This window comes from Pipistrellus kuhlii, unplaced genomic scaffold (assembly GCF_014108245.1).
Source record: "Pipistrellus kuhlii isolate mPipKuh1 unplaced genomic scaffold, mPipKuh1.p scaffold_m20_p_21, whole genome shotgun sequence".
NCBI classification, from domain to species: domain Eukaryota; kingdom Metazoa; phylum Chordata; class Mammalia; order Chiroptera; family Vespertilionidae; genus Pipistrellus; species Pipistrellus kuhlii.
In genome coordinates this window covers 7,978,031-8,002,707 of record NW_023425520.1, presented here as the reverse complement: position 1 = coordinate 8,002,707, position 24,677 = coordinate 7,978,031, and the positions used below count along the sequence as shown (strand labels likewise).

General features: G+C 48.6%; 1 protein-coding gene and 1 pseudogene across 5 annotated transcripts; one reads left to right on the top strand and one right to left on the bottom strand.

Moving 5' to 3' along the window:
* The first annotated feature begins 684 nt into the window (after positions 1 to 684).
* MARCHF2 (membrane associated ring-CH-type finger 2) lies at positions 685 to 21,181 on the top strand. Of its 5 annotated transcripts, none has more exons than XM_036449950.2 (5): positions 685 to 833; positions 5,956 to 6,183; positions 16,402 to 16,597; positions 18,424 to 18,633; positions 20,588 to 21,181. In XM_036449950.2, the coding sequence occupies exons 2-5, from the start codon at positions 6,008 to 6,010 to the stop codon at positions 20,744 to 20,746; spliced, it is 741 nt and encodes a 246-aa protein (XP_036305843.1). In that variant the 5' UTR covers positions 685 to 833; positions 5,956 to 6,007; the 3' UTR covers positions 20,747 to 21,181. The 5 variants fall into 5 exon arrangements, with proteins under 5 accessions (XP_036305843.1, XP_045441885.1, XP_036305845.1 ...); XM_045585929.1 differs by lacking the exon at positions 685 to 833 and adding an exon at positions 1,002 to 1,119; XM_036449952.2 differs by lacking the exon at positions 685 to 833 and adding an exon at positions 1,559 to 1,651.
* LOC118725986 lies at positions 12,236 to 13,759 on the bottom strand (annotated as a pseudogene).
* Positions 21,182 to 24,677: the final 3,496 nt, after the last annotated feature.

Genomic DNA, 24,677 nt, shown 5'->3' with positions numbered 1-24,677 from the left:
TTGTTTTGTCTTTCTCACTCCATATACTGAGGTCCACAAGAGCAATATTTCTCTTACTCAACATTGTGTTGCCGGCGCCTAGCACAGTACCTGCTCATAATAGGCTCTCCTTTTTTAAAAAAATATTTAACTGATTTTAGAGAGAAACATCAGGATCCAACCAGTGATCCTTTGGTACAGAGTACCGACGCTCAACCAACTGAGTCACACCAGGGCCCAAAAGGCTCTCTTATTGATGTTTATATTACATCTAGTGGATGAACTTCTATTGCATGAATGAATGAATGATGTTGGCTTTGTCTCTTCCACGGCTTCTTAACCTCTCTAGGCTTCTGTTTTTCCTCTAGAGAACATATGGTGTCTCCCTCCCCCAGGGTTGATAGGAAGCTTAAGGCAGATGACAAACTCTCAAATCCTGTAACGGTTTTATTAACAAGCACTGGTCGCCGGCAGATGGCGCTAGCAGCCCCTCTCGTGCTCCTTGCCGGATTAGGGCGGGGCCAAGGCTGATGATGGGGCTGGGACAGGGGGCGGGGCTAGGGCGCGGCAGGGGCGGAGCCAGCCGCTGCAGCAAAGCGGGGCGCCCAGTGCGGCCAGGATGCCCTGTCGCCTTCGGCCCCGCCTCCCAGGGTTGGACGTGCACAGACATTGGCCGGCGCGGGCGAGAGGCGGTCACCATTGGCCCCCGGCTCCGTCTGCTTGGCGGGCGGTGTCGGGACGCAGGTGCCGGCGGAGGAGCGGAGCTAGAGGTGCTGACGGGACCGGCCGGGCCGGGGACGGGGCCCGGCGAGAGGGAAGGGTCTGCGCTGCCTCCCGGCCCGGCCGCGGATCAGGTGCGCACGGGGGCCGGGTGGGGACCGAGGACGCCGGTCCGCGGGCCGGCCCCAGGTTCGAGGCCGGAGCCTGGAGCCTGGAGCCTGGCCCCTGGCGGAGCGGCCGGGTTCTGACCCTCGGCCTCAACCCTTCCTAGGACGAGGGGATTGCAGTTCCCGGCTCGAGGGCAGCGGGAGGTCTCCGAGCCTCGGTTTCCCTATCTGTGATACTGATCTTCCCAGCGTCAATGTAATAGGGCTGATTCTGGCGGTGGCTGCTGAGTTTCAGGCACACAGTAGGCGGTCAGTAGTGACCAATGTCCTTCAACCTCCTTCTCAAAGGGGTTCTGATGAAAAATAGTAAATAATGGTAAACCAGGCACCCTGTAGAAAGAACATGCTGAGCAGAGTGCCTGATTGTTGGTGGGCGTTGCAAACAATTTATATGATTGGCTCATTTACTCTTCCAGGGACCATAATAGATGCAAGTATTAGAAATGTTCCCTGTTATTCAGAAGAGGAAATAGGGGATCAGAGAGGTCAAGGTTTTGCCCAGTGTTGCACAGCAAATAAGATCAGAACTGGGCTTCGAACCTGACCTCCAGTGCAGGGCCTGGGAGTTACTGAAGGGCACATAGGAGCAGGAGCCTCCCTTATGGTGAATGAAGAGGAATGAATGCATTTCACAGGCTCTACTTTTATTTTATTTAATTTATTATTTTTTTTTTACTTTTTTTTTTTAAAGTGAGCATTTATCGAGCACTTACTGTGTGCCACACTGTGCCTTGTCTCATCAAACCCTCTCAACTCTGTATGTGAACTGGCAATTATAATAAGAGGTAATATTTATTGACTTTTTTTAACTTTAAAAACATGTATTTATTTGAGAGAGAGAGAGAGAGAGAGAGAGAGAGAGAGAGAGATTGATTTCTTCTTCCACTTACCTATGCATTCATTGGTTGATTCTTGTTTGTACCCTGATCAGAGATCCAACCCGAAATCTTTGTTTAATGGTATGATGCTCTAACTTAGGGGTGTCGAACTCAATCAGAGAAGGGGCCAAAATCTAAAATCCAGCCTAAATCGTGAGCCGAATGGTTTACTGAACAGTCATAAACTGTCATTGTGATGGAAACGCAGCGGAGTGCAGTGATGACAGCGCGGTGCGGGCCACATTGCAAGGCCTGGCGGGACGGATTTGGCCCGCGGGCCTTGTGTTTGACACATGTGCTCTAACTCACTGGGCTGTCCAGCCCAGGGCCTATTTATTGACTTCTTAATATTTATGGAATTTTCAGCTAGGTATCATGTTTATTACTATTTTACAGATGAGTAAACCAAGGCCAGAGACCGAAGCAGCGGGCCTGAGATCATACTGTAGGGAGTTAGGGTCCCCTGACTTCTTTTCCTTTAGTTTCCTTCCTTCAGTAAAGGAGACGGGGGGCAGATGTGCAAAGGTTGTGGTGCCAGTGCCACCGAGACAGGCCTAGCCAAGGGCGAGCTTCACTGGAGGAACGGAGCCTCGGCAGACACAGTCCACCAACTCCAACTCAGCTGACAGAGAAGGATGAGGCCCAGAAAAGCAAAGTGACTTGTCCCAGGACACACATCGTCAATGACAGAGTCAGGACTTGAAAACACCCAGCTCCTTTGGAGAGAGTGGAAGGGACGGGGAGAGACAGAGAGAGAAATATCCATCAATTGGTTGCTTCCCACACATGCCCCAACAGGGGCAGGTGGTCGAGCCTGCAACGGAGTGCCCTTGACCAGAGCAGAACCTGTGACCCTTCAGTCCATGGGCTGATGCTCTAACCACTGAGCAACCAGCTTGGGCTGGACTAAGTTAATTCCGGCACTGTGCCTTCTTAGCTTTGTGACCTTGAGCAAGTAACTGAAGAAGATTCAGTGAAATTTATCTCTAGAGCACTGAAGCAAATTTGCAATAGGCACTGGTTTCCTTTCCCATCCCAGCAGCCTCACAGCAGAGTCTAGCCTGCAGCCATTCTATCCTTGTGTCCAACCTTGAGTTTGGTTTCTTCTGAGCCCTGACCTCTGTGGTTTGCAAGGACCTCAGCCTTTAAACATCTGATTCCCTCCATGGGCACTGGCAAATCAAGAGACCTTGTTCTTTTTTCCTTTCTGAAACGTTTTTATTGATGAGAGAGAGAGAGAGAGAGAGAGAGAGAGAGAGAGAGAGAGAGAGAGGGAGAGAGAGAGAGAGAGAGAGAGACTTTGCCTTCTTTAGGTGCCCTGAGCTGGGACTGAACCCACATCCCATATGCCTTGACCGGGAATCGAACCAGCAACCTTTTGGTGCACAGGATGACGCTCAACCAACTGAGCCACGGTGGCGGGGCGGGACCTTCTTCTTCATAACACGGGTCTGCTCTTACACAGGGTAGGGACTGAGAAATTAGCGCAGCCGCTCTACACCAGACACAGGGTCAGGTGCTGGGGACTGCAGAGAGCAAGTCCAATTCAGTCCCTCCTTTGTAGAGCTCCCTAAGGCCTGGAAGACAGAAGTGGTTACACAAGCAGATGAAGAAGTAAGAGCATCTCAGAGTGGGGCACAGTCTGTGAGGGCAATAAAGGTGGACATCAATGGCATGTTAGCCAGGATGGTCAGGGAAGGCCTTTCTGGGGAGGTGACCTTTGAAGGGGACACTTCATTTTTTAGAGTTCAGTGAGCTTAGCACAGTACTAGCACGTAGTAAGTCCCTAAGAAAGAGTAACTACTGTTATTATTTTGGCCATTTGCAGGCCTTACATTAGCAGATATACCAGTGAGTTTTCCCCCCTGATAGTAAAAGAAATGGTAGAAGTAATATATAGGAGCTGTGATTATTCTTGTAGTGCCCAATTCCTTGCAGGAATGTTAAGGTTGATCCTTGGAGGGAGGTGGGGGTGGGGGAGGTGCAGGAACATTCTCTTGGATAGACCATTGACTTTCCTGCTGACCTCTGGGCCAGAAGTTCTGGTTGTATGCACATGAAGGGACAGCGGCATACACACCACGGCAGGCCGCTCGCTGCCCTTCAGGTGTTATCTCTGTCACACACCCTTCCTCTCGGCTCCTCCTGCCTCTGGCTCATACTGGTCGGCCTCTATGTGGAGGCTCAGAAGCATATGTTGGGCTAGGATACTTCCGGTCGAGCTGTTCAGAGAGCAGTGATCCGCGGACAGGCTATCCCGGTGCAGAAAGTTAGTCAATAACTTATGCTGCTTTCCTCTGACTCTGTCTCCTTGAGTTTCAGATTTTAACTGGCAGGAACTGGTTAAAGCTGACTGTGGGGTACATCAGTGAGTATTTCTGGGGTCTCTGGCTCAAAGCTCCTGAGATAAAGGGTGAGACAACTTGGGGACAGACCCTTAGCTTCAGGGCACCTGTACTGGCCTCCAGAGGCATTGAGAAGGGCATCTAGTACTTTCACGAAATTCCCAGGGGGAAGCACGTACGTCTTCTGGCTGGTTCTGGAAGGGACAAGGGGGTTGCTAAGGGTTCCTTCTGGCAGGTCAGACCCCGGACTGAGGGGCCAAACCCTGCTAAAGTCACCTACCCAGAACGGAGTTCGGATTGCTGTCTGAAGCTCCAGCTGTCCCATGGCTTCACCTCGCAACAGAGGCGTGGCCTAGAGCGCTGCTCTGATGGGGACAGAGGCGGCCAAGGTCCTCCCCAGCCTGGGCCGCTTCCTTGATGGCCTGAAGTGCCAAGGAGTTCAGAGCTGTGCAAGAAGAGGCCATGAGCCCTACCCGGTTTGGCTCAGTGGATAGAGCGTCGGCCTGTGGACTGCAAGGGTCTTAGGTTCGATTCCGGTCAAGAGCATGTACCTTGGTTGTGGGCACATCCACAGTGGGTGGTGTGCAGGAGGCAGCTGATCGATGTTTCTCTCTCATCTATGTTTCTAGTTCTCTATCCCTCTCTCTTCCTCTCTGTAAAAAAAAAATAAAAAATAAATATATACACACACACACACACACACACACACACACACACACATATATATATATATATATATATATATATATATATATATATATAAAATCAGCTGAAACCGGTTTGGCTCAGTGGATGGAGTGTCGGCCTGCAGACTGAGAGGTCCTGGGTTCGATTCCCATCAGGGACGTGTGCCTTGGTTGCGGGCACATCCCCAGTGGGGGGTGTGCAAGGGGCAGCTGATCGATGTTTCTCTCTCATCGATGTTTCTAGTTCTCTATTCCTCTCCCTTCCTCTCTGTAAAAAAAAATTATATATATATATACACACACACACACACACACACACACACACACACATATCAATATATATATATATACATATATATATATGTGTATATATATATATATATATATATATATATAATCAGCTGAAACCGGTTTGGCTCAGTGGATGGAGCGTCTGCCTGCGGACTGAGAGGTCCTGGGTTTGATTCCCATCAGGGACGTGTGCCTTGGTTGCGGGCACATCCCCAGTGGGGGGTGTGCAAGGGGCAGATGATTGATTATTCTCTCTCATCGATGTTTCTGGCTCTCTATTCTTCTCCCTTCCTCTCTGTAGAAAATCAATAAAATATATATTTTTAAAAATCAATAAAGTATATTAAAATTAAAAAGAAGAAGAAGAAGAAGAGGAGGCCATGAACCAGATGGGTCAAGGTGACACCATCCTTGTCTGTGGGGCCAAATGACCAGCTCAGTTCTGCCCCACTCAGAGGCCGGTTTATCTGTTCTGAGCCCAGTCCTAGGAATTCAGTCCACAGAGAACCATTCTCCACATGGTTGGTTGGCATGGCTCTGGCACTGGAAAACCCTAAGTAAAGGGCATGCCACACCGTAGGTGCTCAGCAATTGTTAGATGCTGTTAAGGTGAATTTTTGGGGAGCCTGGAAGCTCTGAAGGCTGGAGCAGCTATCTTTTATTTATTTATTTATTTATTTATTTTATTTTAGGAGAGTTAGAGGTAATATAACCACGTCCTTGGTGTGCGCTGGGCTGAGTTGCATGTGTGACCTTTTTGAATCTTCACAACCCCTACAAAGCCCTATCTTACAGATTGGGCAACTGAGGCCGAGAGAGCTGGATTCAAACCCTGGTCTGTGTCCTATCACTCACTTTGCCCTTCCCCTCCCTGCTGGCTTCTCCCCAGGCTCCTGGGACAATGGGCCTCAGGCCCTGAGGACGCGGTGCTCCTTGTGGCCATGACGACGGGCGATTGCTGCCACCTCCCCGGCTCCCTATGTGACTGCTCCAGCAGCCCTGCCTTCTCCAAGGTCGTGGAGGCCACAGGCCTGGGGCCACCCCAGTATGTGGCACAGGTGACTTCAAGGGACGGCCGCCTCATCTCCACTGTCATCCGGGTCTTGGACACTCCGAGGTGAGTGGTGACCGAGCAGGTGTATGTATCTCCACTCACTTCACTCCCGGGCCCAGGGATCTCCTCCCAGACTGTGGTCAGAAATCCTCCATCTGGGTGGGTCAGACAGAGAAAGGAGCCCAGGCTTCGAAGATCTGATTCTTCAGGAAAGGCCAGGAGATCCGTTGATTATGTGAAATCGGAAGAGGAAACATGGCAAGTAGCTCATATTTTGCAGAGGCGGTGTGGGGGTGTGGGGAATGGTTCGAAGTGCAGAGGGTGACTCACAGCACCTGGCTGAAGTGCCGAGGGGAGCCTTCCCTCCCTGTGAGACCTGGGGCAGTTGTTTACCCCCATATCTATAAACGGAGACACAGCTGGGTTGTGCTGAGAGTACGTTGCTGTGGTCCCCACAGAGTGCACACAGGTCGGTTTACCACCTCGCCTGCATTTTAAAAAAATATATTTTATTGATTTTTTTACAGAGAAGAAGTGAGAAGGATAGAGAGTTAGAAACGTCAATCAGCTGCCTCCTGCACACCCCCCACTGGGGATCTGCCTGCAACCACGGTACATGCCCTTGACCTGGGAATCGAACCTGGGACCTTTCAGTCCACAGGCCAACACTCTATCCACCAAGCCAAATTGGTTTAGGCCTCGCCCGAATTTGATAAATGTGTTTAAACCTTCGCGCTGGCCTTCCGGACCCGTCTGTGAGCTAAATCTGCCTGGTTCGCCAATTTGTCATCAGTTCCAGGGAAAGAACTTTTTTTTTTTTTTTTTTTTTAATTTTTTTTATTGATTTTGTACAGAGAGGAAGGGAGAGAGATAGAGAGTTAGAAACATCGATGAGAGAGAGTCATCGATCAGCTGCCTCTTGCACACCCCCTACTGGGGATATGCCCGCAACCAAGGTACATGCCCTTGACCGGAATCGAACCCGGGACCTTTCAGTCCCCAAGCCGACGCTCTATCCATTGAGCCAAACCGGTTTCGGTGAAAGAACTTTTTTAAAAACCCCATACAAATTTCAATCTATCTGAATTCATTCAAATTTAAAATAGCCACTAGTTTTTCAAGTTTAATGTGTTCTTCATTTGATATGATTTAATGCGTAAGTTTCCCCCCCCAGTTTTTTTATTGTGTTAAAATGTACATAACATAGCCTAGCCCATGTAGCTCAGAGGTTGAGCATCTACCTATGAACCAGGAAGTCACAGTTTGATTCCCAGTCAGGCACATGTCCTGGTTGTGGGCTCGATTCCCAGGGGTGTGTGTGCAGGAGGCAGCTGATCAGTGATTCTCTCTCATCATTGGTGTTTCTGTCTCTTTTTTCCTCTCCCTTCTTTTCTGAAATCATTTAAAATATAATATATATACACATATATATACACATATATACACACATATAAACACACACACACACACACACACACACACACACAGAGTGGCCAGATTATTATGATCTCTGAACGCATAATAATCTGGCCGCTCAGTGTACTTCTCTTGAGTACCTCATTTATTTGATATCAAAGATACTATAAATCATGCATCTGATCAGTTTTCCCTTTTGCACTGGCTGATAAAAAGCTCAGGGCAAATAGGTGGTTGATCTCCAACAAAAGTCTAGAATACTTTTGGTACCCATTTGAGATAAAAATACACTGAGTGGCCAGATTATTATGTGTTCAGAGATCATCATAATCTGGCCACTCAGTGTATATATATATATCATAGCATAACATTTACCATCATAACCATTTAAGTGCATAGTTCAGCAGTATTAAATACATTCACATTGCTGTGCAATCGCCGTCATCCACTCCTACTCTTTGCTGTGCAATCAGTCATCCATTTACTCTTTTCATCTTGTAAATCTGAGTCTCTGTCCCCATTAAACAACATCTCCCTCCCCGCCCTCAGTCCCTGGCACCCCCATCTACTTTCTGTCTCTATGGATCTGACTCCTCTACCACCTCATGTAAGTGGAGTCTCACAGTATTTGTCTCTTCTGTCTGGGTTAATGTCCCCAAGGTTCATCCATGTCGTAGTAAGTATCAGAATTAATTTGTAAGACTTTCATTCAAACATAAAAAGAAGCAGATGGGAGCCGAAACCGGTTTGGCTCAGCAGTAGAGTGTCGGTCTGCGGACTGAAAGGTCCCAGGTTCGATTCCGGTCAAGGGCATGTACATTGGTTGCAGGCACATCCCCAGTAGGGGGTGTGCAAGAGGCAGCTGGTCAATGTTTCTCTCTTATCGACGTTTCTAGCTCTCTCTCTCTTCCTTCCTCTCTGTAAGAAAATCAATAAAATATATTTTAAAAAAAGCAGCAGATGGGAGTTTTGCTGGGCTTTGCAGGGAGCTCACTGCCACTCGCTAAGTTTGCCGGTGTCACTTCCTCCAGGAAGCCCTGCCTGAGCCCAGATGAGATTAGCACTTTTCCTTCTGACCTCCTCCAAGGCAGTTTTTGTTCCCATGGTTTTATTTATTTATTTTACTTTTTTGTGTTGCCTTTCTAAATTGAAATTTTTATTTATTTGTTTGTTTGTTTATTTATTTATTTTGCGAGTACATTTATTAAAGCTGAGGACAGTGGAACAAGGAAGGGCTTAGGATAGAAGAACAACAGGAGAGGGCCTCGCTGGGCTGCTTTGGCCCCCTAGAAACGTGACAGGGAAGAGATGAGCCCAGGAGGACCACTTTGGCTCGCTGGGAAGCCAAAGGGGACCCTGGGGACAGGTCGGGGGGTTAGCGGGAGGCGCTGCCACGATTCATTGCTCCCCTGGCTGCAGGTCTCACGGGGGCCCTTTAGGAGAGGCACACGTGAGAGGGAAGAGAGGTGCGGGCGTGCTCCTGGGAGGGAGAGCAAGCTATTGTGTTTCTAACATTTCATTTTTTTAAAAATTTTTAATGTCTTTGTATAATTTTTTTAAAATATATTTTATTGATTTTGTACAGAGAGGAAGGGAGATAGAGAGCTAGAAACATTGATGAGAGAGAGTCATCGATCAGCTGCCTCTTGCACACCCCCTACTGGGAATATGCCTGCAGCCAAGGTACACGCCCTTGACCGGAATCGAACCTAGGACCTTTCAGTCCCCAGGCCGACGCTTTATCCATTGAGCCAAACCGGTTTCGGCTAACATTTCATTTTTAATTATAGTTGACATGGAGTATTATACTAGTTTCAGGTGTATAACATCGTGGTTCAATATTTTGTGCTTTACACAAAGTGATCATCACAAGTCTAGTAACATCGTTATTACAATATTACTTACGGTATTCCCTATGCTGTACACGACATCCCCATGACTTACTTTATAACTGGGAGTTTGTAGTTCTTAATCCCCCTTTTCTATTCATTCCCTCACCTCAGTCCTCTGGCAGCCCTAAGTTTGTTCTCTGAATTTAGGAGGGTCTGTGTTGTTTTATTTGTTCATTTATTTTGTTTTTAGATTCCACATATAAGTAAAATCATATGGTACTTGTCTTTGCCTGACTTGCTTCACTTAGCATAATACCCTCCACATTGTTGTAAGATTTCATTTTTAAAGAAGAGGTGCTGCATATATACAATGAAATATTAATGCAGCACCTCTTCTTTACCCACACCTAGATTGCTTCATTGTCTTGGCTATCCTATATAATCCTATATAATAAGAGAGGAATAAGCTAATAATCCGTTATGCCTTGAGGCCTAACAACCAACCACATAACAATCAGATCACGATCTGCAGGAGGGTGGGGCAGCAAACTACCAGCAGGCAGTGAAAAGCTACTGGAGGGGACAGGGTAGCAAGCTATGAGCCGGGAGGGAGGGGGGATATGGAGAGGGTGGAGGTGGAGGTGGGAGATGTTGGGGGAGCTTCAGGAGGGTGGGGCAGTGGTTGGAGAACAGCAGAAAGCTACCAGCAGCTGTGGGTGTGGAGCCAGTTGAGGCAAGCGGCAGCAAGCTACTGGTGCACGGATTCATGCGCAGGGCTATTAGAGGGTAATATGCTAATTAGGGCATATGTCTTCTGGACAAAGCCACAGCAGCTGTGAGGCCCCAGGCTCAGGAAGCTGTGGGCTCAGGCAGCTGTGATTCTGGTGCATTCGAGGCCTGGGGCTCGGGCCTCGCAGCTGCCATGGCCGGCAGTGGCAGCAGCTGCCGGGTAATGGGGGTGGCATCTTCCCCTGATCAGCCCAGCCGCCTAAGCCATCAGTAGGACATCTGAGGACTCCCGGACTGTGAGAGGAGACGGGCCAGGCTGAGGGACCCCCTTCCCCCAGTGCATGAATTTTTGTGTATCGGGCCTCTAGTTGTAAATAATGCTACAATGAGCATACAGGTACATATGTCTTTTTGAATTAATGTTTTTTGTTTCCATCAGATAAATGCCCAGAAATAGAATTGCTGGGCTATATGGGCAGCTCTATTTGTAATTTTTTGAGAAATTTCCATATTGTTTTCCATAATGGCTGCATCATTTTACAGGACGTTGATTTTTCCCCCCCCTCAATGGAATTAACATGTATTTATACAAGAAGAATTATAGGGTGTTAGTTTTTAAGTCTGTATCTTCATCAGATCTGTTGAAGGTAGACTGCGTTCTGGTCAAGTCAGGCTTGGCGTGAAGGGGACACTTGGCAAGCCAGGGCTCCCTGGGCAGGGGCATGGGAAGGAGCTGACTGAGCTGGGGCCTCCCTGCATGGGTTCATGAGGGGCACTGAGTGAGTTGACCCCACCATGCCCCACCCTCCCACTTGATACATGAGGAAACAGGCCAGAGGGAGGCAGACACCACAGAACGGAGGTTTGACTCCAGGGCTCCTGAGGGAGAAGCAGGGGAGATGCTCATGGGTCCCACCCGCTCTCCTGCAGTCCTGAGACCCAGGCGAGTCCCTCTGCTTTCAGACTGGTGGCCTGGACAGGCATGTCCTCTGAGACCACGAAGCCCTCCTAATCTGCCCCTCCGCCTCTTTGCTAACAGCTTCTCTCCTCTTCTTTTTTTTTTATACCCTCACCCAAGGATATTTTTCCTTTTTTTTTTTTAGCGAGAGAGTGGAAGAGAAAGGGAAAGACAGAGAGACATGTTGATGTGAGAGAAACACATTGATTATTTGCCTCCTGCATGTGCCGAACCAGGGCCTGGGCCAGGGAGGAGCCTGCAACCAAGATATGTGCCCTTGACTGGAATTGAACCCAGAACCCTTCAGTCCACAGGCTGACGCTCAATTTAGAGTCAAACCAGCTAGGGCTCCCCTCTGCTGCTTTTTATAAAATATATATATTCTAGAGCCCCAGTGCACGGGGATGGGGTTGGGGGGAGGGTCTCTCAGCCTGGCCTGCACCCTCTCTGATCAGGAACCCCTCAGGGGATGTCCTACTGTGGGATTGGGGCTAAACCGGCAGTCGGGCATCCCTCTTGCAATCTGGGACTGCTGGCTCCTAACCGCTCACCTGCCTGCCTGCCTGATCACCCCTAACCACCTCTGCCTGCAGGCCTGATGGCCCCTAACTGCTCCACTGCTTGCCTGATGGTCCTAAACTCCTCTGCCTCAGCCCGTCACCACGACTTTGTCAGGAGGGATGTCCGGAAGACATCCGGTCTAATTAGCATATTATCCTTTTATTAGTGTGTTTCAGAGAGGATGCGAGAGGGAGAAAAAGATAGAAGCTTCAATGATGAGAAAGAATCATTGATCAGCTGCCTCCTGCATGCCCCCAATGGGGATCGAGCCTGCAACCTAGTCATGTGCCCTGGGCTGGAATTGAACCTCGAACCCTTCAGTCCTCAGGCTGATGCTCTGTCCACTGAGCCAAAACAGCTTCCCCTCTGTTTCTTTTTTAAAATATATTTTCATTTATCTCAGAGAGGAAGAGAGAGGGAGGGAGAGCTAGAAACATCAATGATGAGAGAGAATCATTGATCGGCTGCCTCTTGCATGGCCCACACTGGGGATCGAGCCCACAGCCTGGGCATGTGCCTTTGGCCAGAATCAAACCTGGGACCTTCAGTCCACAGGCCGATGCTCTATTCACTGAGCCAAACTGGCTAGAGCCGCTCCTCTGTTTCTTTGTTTCTTTTTAAGACACAAAACTTAATAGAAATTTTATTTGTAGTTCTTACATTCTCAGTGTGAACTGAACTGGAACCCACTGCCCCTCCCAGTGGCCCAGTAACGGAGGCAGGGAAGAAAGGGAGCTGGTGGGGGTATCAGAGCCCCAATCTTCCTCAGTGCTGGGGGGCTGAGGGATCCATCCTCTTCTCCTGCCCTCCTCCGGGCTCCAGGAAGGAGAACACGTGAAATCCTGGGCCTGGGGCTATTCCACACCCCACACGCCCCAAGGTCGAAAGGAGAACTAAGGAACCTAAGGGGGAGAAGGAGACAGAAGAAGGCAAAGATGTGGGCCAAAGGAGAATGAGAGACAAAACACCAATAAAAAAAGGGAGAGGGAGGGCAGGAACAATACCAAAGTCTACCCCAAATTGGAACCCACCTGGAAAAAAGGAAAGTTCTCTAGTCTCATAGAGACATTATTTGGCGCAGCCAGCTCAGGCCTCAGCCCCGCCCTGGAAGCGATGGTGTGGCCCCTACAGCTCATCCTTGGCCTGGCCGGCAGCAGCACCTTCCTCCTCCTCCTCCTCCTCCTCCTCCTCCTCCTCCTCCTCCTCCTCTTCTTCCTCCTCCTCATCTTCATCTTTGTCCTCCTCTTCCTTCTTTAGTCTCTGCTCCTCATCTTGCTTGTCCTTCATTTGCTTTTCTGCTGCCTTTGTGACTCGCCATGTCTCGTTGCCAAAACTCTTTGGCATATGCTTCATCATTGGTAATGAGTACCAGATGGTACCAGACTTGATCTGCCAAAGGTCTAGGCCCAGAATGGCAAAGTTTCCATAAGCATAGATACTGCTATCAGGAGAATGAATACTCAAGGTTGTCAATCTCTGGATGAATCCAGTGCCCTTTGTAATCCAGGTTGTTGATCTGCCAGGGCTTCCACTTGCCCTTGTATTCTGGGTTCTGAATCACTGGTGGTTCATACTCTCCATCCATGCCTTCATCCCAGTCCTCAGGCTTCTTAGCATCAGGGTCAGGGTTGTGCTCGGGCTGGTCCCAGTCCTCAGGTTTGGAGTCTATGGTGTCATCAATCTTGGCCTGCTCTTTTCAGCCTTCAGGCTTTGAAGCATCAGGATCCTTTATCTTGTTGGGTGTCGGGAAGTCCCAATCATCCTCCAGAGAGCCAGACTCCACCTGGCTGTGGTCAGTTTTCACCTCGTAGGTGTTATCGGGCCATAGAGTCAGTGTACACAGGTGTGTGAGTTCATCATCCTTGCAAAGATGTCCTTGTTGGTGAGCACGTTATTGTCCTGTAGTTGAAGATAACATGAACCTCCTTGGTCCTAGGCCACAGATGTCAGGGCCAAACATGATGTTGTATTCAGTCTCTGTGCATGTCAGTCTGGTCCAAACTATCTGGAAATAGCTTTACATAGCGCCGATGTTCTGCTCATGTTTCACGGTAAACTGCACCACCAGTGTGGCCAAGGCCGGGGCAAGATTTCCTGGGCTCAGACCCCAGCTTTGCAGATAACTAGCTGTGAGAGTTTGCATAATTGACTTTACCCCTTGAAGTTCCAGTTTCCCCATCTCTAAAATGGGGGCCCCTTCCTTCCAGGCTTCCTGTGAGAACGAGACAAATGGATCCAAGATGTGAAACTGTGCTCAGTACATAAGTACTCAATCATAAATCTGGTTTGGTTTTATTTTTCTCTCTGAACTTGCTCCTCCGAAGTAGGGTTTCCCAGGACAACCCCAAACTGATGGGCTTTTTCTGAGGGTTCTCATCCCACGTTGGGTTCCAGAATTGGGGTTCCTTTCCTGTGAAGTGTGTGTGTGTGTGTGTGTGTGTGTGTGTGTGTGTGTGTGTATGGTGGAATCAGGATGTGGAATGAGAGTGTAGATTGGAACATCATTTTGACCTTGTGTGAGAAAGCAGCACCCTGCACAGGACTGGTGACAGAAAGCAGACATGAAGGGTCAGCTCAGCTCTTCGGTTTCAAAGCAGCCAGGCCCTGCCCCCCAGCAGGAGCTGCTGAGTAAAGAATGGAAAAACAGTTCCTAAGGGAAAACTCTTGTTTTTCTGGAAAACTGCCCTCTTGCCCTGGCTGGGTAGCTCAGTTGGTTAGAGCATTATTCCAATATGCCATGGTTGTAGGTTCGATCCTCAATCAGGGCACATACAAGAATCAATCAATAGCCCTCGCTGGTTTGACTCAGTGGATAGAGCATCGGCCTGTGGACTAAAGGATCCTGGGTTTGATTCTGGTCAAGGGCACATGCCTGGGTTCTGGGCTCCAGCCCATTAGGGGTGTGCAGGAGACAACTGATCAATGATTCTTATCATTGATGTTTGTATCTCTCCTTCTCCCTTCCTTTCTGAAATCAATAAAAATATATATATATTAAAAAAAACTCTACTTAAAAAAAAAAAAAAGATTCAATGAATGGGCAAATGAGTGAAATAGCAGGTCAATGCTCTTCTCTCCCCTTCCTTCTTCACTCTAAAATCAACAAATAATCCCTGGCCAGCGTGCTCAGTGGTTAGAGAATTGGCCTGAGAATTGAAGAGTTGTGGGTTCGATTCCTAGTCAAGGGTCCATTCCTGGATTGCAGGTTTGATCTCTGGCCCGGTTGGGTGCATGTGGAAGCAACCAATCTCTCTCTCTCTCTCTCTCTCTCTCTCTCTCTCTCTCCCCCTCTCTCTCTCTTTCTCTCTCTCTCTCCTCTCCCCTCTCTCTCTTTCCCATCTGCTTTCTCTGAAAATCAATGGAAAAAATATCTGGGTAAGAATTAACTCAAAAAAAATTTTTTTAATCAATGAATAAAAATTAAAAAACAAGACAAAAATGCAACTACTCTCTTGTTCCTTCTCCTTCATGTGTTCCACAGTCCTCTCTGGGCAGAAATAGCTGGAAAACAATGACTCATGTTCTAGACAGCTCTGGGCCCACCTGCCACGTCCCTGGTCTCCTAAGCTGCCCCAGCAAACACCAGCATCCCCAGAGACCAGGCTAGCATTGAGACTTCCCGAAGGGGCTCTCCATGATGCCACAGGTGTGTGTTTTCTGAGCCTCGCAGGGCAGAGGGGCAAAGGAGCTCTTCTCCCTGGACACACAGGTTCCTCAGGTAGCATGGTCTCAGGTATGTCTAGATCCAGTGCCTCTGGTTGATCTCCTAAAAAAGCTGCCCTTCCCTGTCTTTTGGCTCTGCTTTCTTCGTTTTTCTGTGTTTGGCATCATTCAAAGACGCCAAGTGGAGACCAGGCTGCCACCAGAAGTTCTAGACTTATATCAACCATGCTGCCTGTAGTTCTGAGGTTTATGGGGGGGGAGGGTAGAATTTCAAAATTAATTTCCTGTGGCTTTGATTGTATCAAACATGGTCTAAGTTGGTCCTGTGTCCGGTGATATGTGGTGTTTTGATTGGTCAAGACTGAGGTCATCAGGAGTATCATCAGCTCTGTCCTAGTCCTTAAAGACCAAGAATTAAGAGTGAAGCCTGGCTGGTGTGACTCCATCATTGACCATCAGCCTATAAATCAGGAGGTCACGGTTTGATTCCCAGTCAGGGCACATACCTGGGTTGTGGGTTTGCTCCCCAATCCAGGTCAAGTCACATGCAGGAGGCAATCAATCAATGTGTCTCTCTCACATCGATGTTTCTTTCTTTCTCTCCCTCTCTCGCTTCCATTCTCTCTAAAAATCAATAGAAAAATATATTCAGATGAAGATTAACAACAACAAAAAAAGAGCGGGGTGGTTGCCCAGGATAATCAGGGTGGTATTGCACAATGAGAATGTTATTGCAGGAAAAGGAGGGGACTCTGGGTAGACAGGTATAAGAGATACTCACCCAGGGTGGTGAACACCTGGGAGGGGTGACGAGTGCAGGGTGGAAGGGGTCATTGGGGGGGGGGGGGAAATGGGGCTATCTGTAATACTTTCAATAATAAAGATAAATTTTAAAAAAGAGAGATGCTCACCCTGAGCCTAAAAAAGTGCAGAAACCCTGGGGAGAGAGCACGTTACTCCACCTAGGGGGTTTGGGAAGGCTTCCCAAACGAAAGGACATTTGGAGCTGGGTGTTGAAGGGTAAATAGGAGTTTGCCAAGTAGCTTATGATCCAATGGGGAGTGAAACAGGCATCTAGGCAGAAAGCTGATCATTGCTCACATGTCCCATCTCCGTGTCCAGCGATGGTCCCTTCTGCCGGATCTGCCACGAGGGAGCGAACGGGGAGAGCTTGCTGTCTCCGTGTGGCTGCACCGGCACGCTGGGCGCCGTGCACAAGAGCTGTCTGGAGAGGTGGCTTTCCTCGTCCAACACCAGCTACTGCGAGCTGTGCCACACACCGTTCGCAGTGGAGAAGCGGCCGCGGCCCCTCACAGAGGTATGCTTAGGAGCATGAGGTTGGAGGGGGCAAGGGAGGGAGGCAGGAATGGGTCCAGAGGAGGGAACTGCCCGGAGCATCCTGGGGGGCTGAGGAAGCAGCTTCTTTATAGGATGAACCTCCTTCCTTCCTCCACTCTAGGGTAGAGTCCGCTGGGGGGAGGGAACTAGGCCTAAGCTTCCAGATCTGACAAACCCTGTGCCTGCCCCCTCCCCGAACTGGTCACTTTAAGTGACCTCTGAACCGGAGACCTGAGGAATGAAAAGGAGCCAGCAATGCCCAGAAGCCAGGGAGGGCAGTCCTGGCAGAGGGCACAGCAAGTGCAGAGGCCCCGAAACAGGAAGAGCTAAGTGTGCTTGACAAAGCCCGAGTGGCCAGAGTGGAACAAGCGAAAGCAGGAGGGGAGCCTGGCCAGAATGGCTCCGAGGTTGAGGATGACCTATGAACCAGGAGGTCACTGTTCGATAACTGGTCAGGGAACATGCCCAGGCTGCATGCTCGATCTCCAGCGAGGGGCATGCAGGAGGCAGCCAATCAGTGATTCTCTTTCATCATTGGTGTTTCTCTCCCTCTCTCTTCCTCTCTGAAACCAATGAGGAGGAGGAGAGAAACGTAGAGGGAGGTGGTAGCAGCCACACTGGGTTTTGTGGTCCTTGCTGCGGGTTAGAATTTAGCCTGCGTGGGATGTGTGTGGGCGGAGATAGGGCATTCCCGGGCCTGGCTGTTCCCCTGCTCCTTAGAGCTCTGCCTGCGGACCACCCGGAGGCTCTTGACGCCCCTCTCTGCCCAGCTGGGCAGAGGCTGCTGAGAGCTCCGGGTGAAGACAGTGGGCTGAGGTGTGGGCTCGGAAAGGTTCTGGCACACGTGGGAACGGGCTCTTAGAGCAGGGGAAGGAGAGCTTGCCCTCCTGTAGCCCCTTCTCCTCCTGCTCCAGCCACACGGGCCTCCTTCCCACGTACTCTGTCCTGGTCACACACTCCCGACTCAGGGCCTCTGCCTTTGCTGTTCCCGCTGCCTGGAGTGCTGTCTCCCCATTCTTTTTTTTTTCTTTCTTTTTTTTTAATATTTGTTATTTATTTTAAAAAATATATATATTTTATTGATTTTTTACAGAGAGGAAGGGAGAAGGATAGAGAAAGTTAGAAATATCAATCAGCTGCCTCCTGCACACCCCCTACTGGGGATGTGCCCGCAACCAAGGTATATGCCCTTGACAGGAATCGAACCTGGGACACTAGATTTTTATCCACTGAGCCAAACCAGTTAGGGCTTCCCATTCTTCACATGGCTCCTTCTGCTCATCTGGTCCTCATGTCACCTCCTCAGCAAGGCCTTCCCCTCTGAGCACCCACTGTTTTGTACCTCATGCCATTGGCACTGGGGGGCAGGGACTCTCTCTGTCCTGTTCATCAGAATTTCATGAGTGAAGCTGTTTTTCTTGCCCACTCACCTGTGACAGGCAGTGTAGCACAGCTTTCAAGGGCACACAGGCCCTGGAGCAAGACTTCCTGGCTCCCAGTCCTGGCTTTGTGAGTTTGTGTAAGTTCGCACAAATGAGTCAGCCCCTCTGTGCCTCTGTTTCCCCATCTGTAAAATGAGGCCAAGATGCCCCGCAGTGCCTGGGTTACTAGAGGCTCATTAAGTATTTGTAAGAAGAACAAGAGGGAGGGAGGTGCCAGGCGGGAGGCTGGGCCTGCGGGGCCCGTGGTCACAGCGGTGTCAGCAGAGGGAGGCACAGGGTCTTGCACCCCCTCCCTGGGTTGGAAGAGCTGAAGGGTGGTGTGTTGCTTCTCTCAGCAGCTCCCTCCTTTCCTTACCCCTGGCAGTGGCTGAAGGACCCAGGGCCTCGGACAGAGAAGCGGACGCTGTGCTGTGACATGGTGTGTTTCCTGTTCATCACTCCTCTAGCCGCCATCTCGGGCTGGCTGTGCCTGCGCGGGGCCCAGGATCACCTCCAGCTGCACGGCCGGCTCGAGGCTATGGGGCTCATTGCCCTCACCATTGCCCTCTTCACCATCTACGTCCTTTGGACGCTGGTGAGTGGCTGTCCGCCAGAGGGTCTCTGGCTTACAGCAGCCAGACCAGGGTTTGGTCAGTGGCTTGGGGAAGGGAGATCCTTCCTGTGTCTCCGTGTAGCCCTGAGTGAAACCTCAGATTCCAAACTCAACCCAGGTTTAGTTCCCTGAGCTGGGTGAGCCTTCTGTTCCAAGGAGCCCAGGACACCTAATCACCAGTACTGAGTGTAGGCATTGCCATCCACGTGCCCACCAAGACTGGACAGGGCTGGCAGGAAAGGGAGAGAGAGGGAGGGAAGGAGAGAAGGGGGAGGGAGAATGGGGTGGGGGAGAGAGAGAGAGAGAGAGACCAAACGACAGAAAGAGCAGGAGAATGGGAGACCAGAGAAGAGTAAATCAAGAGACTGAGAAAAAAAGCTACGGAAGGAGAGCCGGGGACTGGGTGGAGGAGTTGTCAGGCCTCTGGCAGGCGTTAGAACCCTTCCTCAGGGAGAAAAGGGCCTCCAAAGTCTTGCCCCTCAGGTCTAACCACTGGTGCCTGCCTGTGGGGCATTCCCACCTCAATAATTACTGTTCACTGCATTCACCAGTTTATTTAAAAAATATATAAATAGGATGACACAGGTGCTGATTTGCAGTCTGCTTGTTTTAACTTTGCTAATGTCCTTTAAACAAAAAGGGCAGCCACCCACCATTCATTATATGGGTGTATAACATTGACTTAATTAATCCCTTTGATAGGGTCTGGGATGTATTCTGAAGTTCATTTTTCTTCCTTTTTTTTCATGCTGTTATGAGCAGTGCTTTGGGCACAACCCATGTAAATGTTTCTTGGAACTTGCTTGGTCAAAGAGTATAAACCATTGACGTTTATTTAAAAATAATTTGTATAGACTTTATTTATTTATTTTTTAAAAATATATATATTTTATTGATTTTTTTTTTTTTTTTTTTTAGAGAGGAAGGAAGAGAGATAGAGAGCTAGAAATGCAGATGAGAGAGAAACATCGACCAGCTGCCTCTTGCACATCCCCTACTGGGTATGTGCCCGCAACCAATGTACATGCCCTTGACCGGAATTAAACCTGTGAGCTTTCAGTCCGCAGACTGACACTCTACCACTGAGCCAAACGGGCTTCTGCTAGACTTTATTTATTAGGACATTTTAAGATTCTAATAAATAAAGCAAAATTGATCAGAAAGTATAGAGTGCTCATATATTCTCCTCCATACACAGAGCTTCCCCCCTCTATCCACATGGCATCAGAGGGTACATTTTTTACAATTAATGAATCTCCATTGATACATCACTATTACCCCAAGTCCATAGGTTACATTAGGGTTCATCCTGGGTAGTACATCCTGTGGGTTTGGATAAATGTATCATGACATGTATCCACCGGGACAGTATCATACAGAGCAGTTTTACTGCCCTAAGAATCCTCCGTACCTCTGCTATTCATCCCTCCTCTCCTATCCTCAGCTCCTGACAACTCCATAGTTTTGCCTTTTCCAGAATGTCAGAGTGTTGAAATTATGCAGTTCGTAGCCTTTTTAGACTGGCTTCTTTCACTTAGGAACATACATTTAAGTAAGGTTCCTCCGTGTCCTTTCATAGCCAGCTAGCTCATTTCTTTTTAGTGCTGAATATTTCATCGTCTGATGTTCCACAGTTTATTTATCTGTTCACTTACTGAAGGATATCCTGGTGGTTTCCAAGTGTTGGCAATTATATAATCACGTTCAAGTGGCCATACCACCCTCTGAGAGACCCTCACATTGGCAGGGTCTTGAACGCTGGAGGAGACTTTCCCCACAATAGTGAATGGGTTTGTGTGCACAGTCCGTATGAAAAATACTGGCAGCTGTCTCTTTTTCTGGAAGTTTGAGCCAGTGTCTCAGGAGTCCAGTCTTCTTCCCTTGGGGGTGGAGGCCTGCTGGCTGGCCTTCTCACCCATCTCTGCACTGCCCTTAGGTCTCCTTCCGCTATCATTACCAGCTGTACACTGAGTGGAGAAGGACCAACCAGAAAGTACACCTGAAGATCCGGGACATGGAGGGCACCGAGGCTACGCAGCACTCCCTGCTGGCAGCAGGCTTCCTGAAGAAGGTGGCAGAGGAGACGCCTGTGTGAAGGCTGAGCTGGCAGGCCAGAGGCAGCTGACGATGCCCTGGCTTTTGGGAGAAGGGAAACTGCCCGACCCTTCCTGCACGGCCAGAATGCTTCTTAGGCCCAGAGACGGCGAGTGGAGCTGGTTCTGTGGTCCTGTGCGAAGATGTTTCCAGATTGTTTTGCACATGTTGTGTAAGAGGAGGACAGATGGAAGTGGTCCTGAGCTGCCCCTGGAGCAGGCACCCTGATCTCATTCTGAGGGCCACTCGGCTCCTTGCGGGCCAGCAGTCATGGCCATCGGCTAGCTGAGGGTGTCCATGGGCTGGAGGTTCCGCAAGCTTCTTATGCTTCTCTGCATCTGGCAGGCTTACTTTCCTGGCACCTTGACTTTATAAAGTTGCACTGAGTTTCAAAAACCCACCCTGAATGAATAAAAGGAGCCCTTGCTGGATAAAATGGACGTGTCAATTGTATTTAGAACTAAGGTCTCAGTGAGGGACGTGGGACCACAGGGAGTCAGAGACCACACCGAGGTTTTTAAAAAATGTGCTGGTTTGAAGCATCTGTTGTGAAACACGGCAGAAGCAGCTAAATCTGAGTTTTCAAGTGAAGAGCAGGTAGTATGATTATATAGTAAATGATTTAAAATAAATACACATAACAGTTTCCACTTATTTTGCATCCACTTATTTGTGGGCCAGTTACAATGTACACACTTATTGAGGGTCACCCAGGATGAGGCTCAGTTCACAATTTTCAAAGACTTCCTCCAACTCTCACTAGCATTCTCAGCAGGAAGAATGGCTGTTGCCTCCACTTTACAGATGAGAATACAGAGGGCCAGAGCAGGGAATCTTCTATCTAAGATCCCACAGTTCTAGGATGCAGAGTTGGGACTGACCATGGGCCTGCATGGCCCCAGTGCTGAGCTTCGTGCTTTCCCTTTCTGGAGGACTCAGGAAGGATGACATGTCAATAATAGTACCCACTTATTTTTTTTTAATCCTCATCTGAGGACATGCTTTAGAGAGAGGAAGAGGAGAGGAGAGAGAGGGAGAGAGGGGGAGAAGGGAAGAGGGAGAAAAGTGTCCTGGCCAGGGATCACAACCCAGGCATGTGTACTGGCCAGAAATCAAACTGGCAAGCTTTTGGTGCACAGGTTGCCGCTCAGGTAACAGCCACTCTGGCTGGGCAATAGCACCCTCTCACTTCATGAGCCCTTTTTGAGCCTTTTATGTTTGAGGGCTTTCTGCATCAGGTCCCATTTAATACTCAGACCAGCCCCAAAAGGTAGGTTCTGTTTTCTCTCATTAACCTCACTGACAGGTGAGCAAAGTGGGGCTCAGAGCAATGGGACACTTGCCCAACGTCATTCATTCATGATGGTCTTAGCACGGTTCTATTGTTTTCTGCATGAATCTCTGACTAGTCTGTGTCGTGGAAGGAACCGCAAAGAGCAAAGGCCTGGGGACCGGAGCCTGTGAGGCCTGTGGAAGCAGCAGCATGGCAGACGATGGTGCTGGGGCAATGTGATGGGGGGGTGGGGCAGAGGGATAGGAGAGAGGTAGAAAGATAAGTAGGGCTTTGTAAGCATCTGGGGGGCTGCAGAAAAACAGGATTATACCTTTAAAAAAATTTTTTTTTATTTTATTGATTTCAGAGAGGAAAGGAGAGGGAGAGTTAGAAACACCAATGATGAGAATCATTGATTGGCTGCCTTCTGCACACCCCACATTGGGGATCGAGCCTGAAACCCAGGCATGTGCCTGACCTGGAATGGAACCATGGCCTCCTGGCTCATAGGTCGATGCCCTGAGCCACACTGGCCGAGCTATACCTTTCTTGCCTCTGCAGCGCTCACTCTCTGCCCCGGCCTAGCCCTTGGAGTGTGGTACCACTGAGATAATGCAAAGGAGCCCCAGGATACGGTATATCATCATGAAATGAGAAAGCTGTTTCCTTTACAAATCTCTTCTGAGACTTTCAATTGGGTATAGGAGAAAGCTGCAGCTTGGTGCTAGGCTCTTTAATGACCTCTTACCTTAGCAAAGAGAGCAAGTGATAGGCTCAGAGCCTTTGGCAGCATGCATGCCGAATTTATACTGAATAGTGTCACCCTCATATTCATATAGCATCAATCTCTTTCTTACATATCCTCAAATATATGTATTTGAGAGAACATGTATTAAAGCTGAGGACAGTGAAACAAGGAAGGGCTTACGTGAGGCTGCTTTGGCACAGTAAAGCCACAGTGACAGGAGGAAAGGCAGGGCTGGGCTGGCTCACTGACAAGTCGGAGAAGGGGGGGTCTTGGAAACAGGTTCGGGTGGCAAGCCCAGGAGGAGCTGCCGCTGCCATTGCTCCCTTGGTTGGGACCCTTAAAACTTAGGAAGGAAAAGAAAAAAAATGCCTGAGGAAGAAATGGGGAGGAATAAGCTATTTAAAAATTTTTTTTTTTTTACAATAAGCTCTTTATGGCGACTTTACAATATGGGCTATGATGTAAAAGCACGATTTTAAAAATGCAATTAAAATTAATTATGAGATTTTTTTTTAATTTTAATTTTATTTTATTTTCCTCCGAGAGAGATTTGTTGTTCCACTTATTTATGCATTCATTGGTTGAATCTTAGAGGTGCTCCAACTGGGATTGAAACAATCAGGACGATGCTCTAACCAACTAAGCTACCTGGCCAGGGCAATTTTTTAATTGAATTTATTGGGGTGACATCAGTTTATAAAATTTTATGTTTCAAGTGTACAATTCTATAATCGTATATTGTATTGTGTGTTCACCACCAAGTCTCCTTCAATCACCTCTTATCTTCTCTATATTCTCTTCTACCTCCCCCATCCCCCTTTCCCTCCAGTAATCACTATACTGTTGTTGGTGTCTATGTTTTGTTTTTTGTTTTAATTCAAATTATAAGACAAAGGTTATTTAGAAGGTTACAGAGGTAGTAGAAGGGAGCCAGCTGGGCTTACGGCTCAGTAAACAAGTTACAGAGGCAGAAGGGCCTATGGCACTTAGGAGAGAGGCAAAGGGAAGGGGTTGCAGGTGGGGGGGGGAGGGGGCGCGGAAAGGTCAGACACAGGTGAGTTTCCCAGATGAAGAGTGTGCCTGAGTTTTTTTGTTTGTGTTGACTTAATCTTTTTACTTTTTTTTTAATTAAAATTTTTTTTATTAAATTATTATCTTTGTACATATTCCATTGTCCCCTACTCCCATATATGCCCTTCCTCGCCAGAGTTTTGTGTCCATTGGTTGTACTTATATGCATGTATATAAGTCCTTCGGTTCATCTCTTATCTCCCCCAGATAATCTTTTTACTTTTTGACCCAGATCCCCAAACCGCATAAAGCACAATTTAAAACATATGCTTTTAAAGGAAAATAAAGTGTATTCATAAAAGGAAAGTGTGAAGGAAATACTAGTTCAGAAGACGGCAAAGCCCAGGAATTTGGGCAGCGTTGGCTCAAGTCACCAGCCTGTAGGAGCCCTCAGATTGGAAGGGAAGAGGGTTTGTCTCCTCGGCCGGGCCTGGTTTCTCACTAATCTCCAGTCACACCCACTGCAGGAGGAAGGTCAGAGAAGTAGCTTCTTGTCCCTGATGCTTTGCATTTGGATTTCTCTCCCTGATTCTGACAGGCTGCTGTGGTCTCTTCCCCATCTCTGAGCCCTGCTGGGCAAGGACATTCAGAGGTTTGTGAGCCTTCTGTGCCAGGCTTCCCTCTGGTGTAGAAGTCTGAGGGAGAGCGAGGTGGATGACCCAGTAGATACGTCTAATTCCAGTTTGCTCCGGGAATCTATAATGATAAAAGCATAATATACTAATTAGACCAGGCATCCTTCCCCACGATCTTTTGGACGAAGCCGGGGCTGCGAGGGAATTCAGTACCGGTAGCCTGAGGCCCCAAATTTCACGCTTGGGGCCGCTAGTAAAAGAAGAA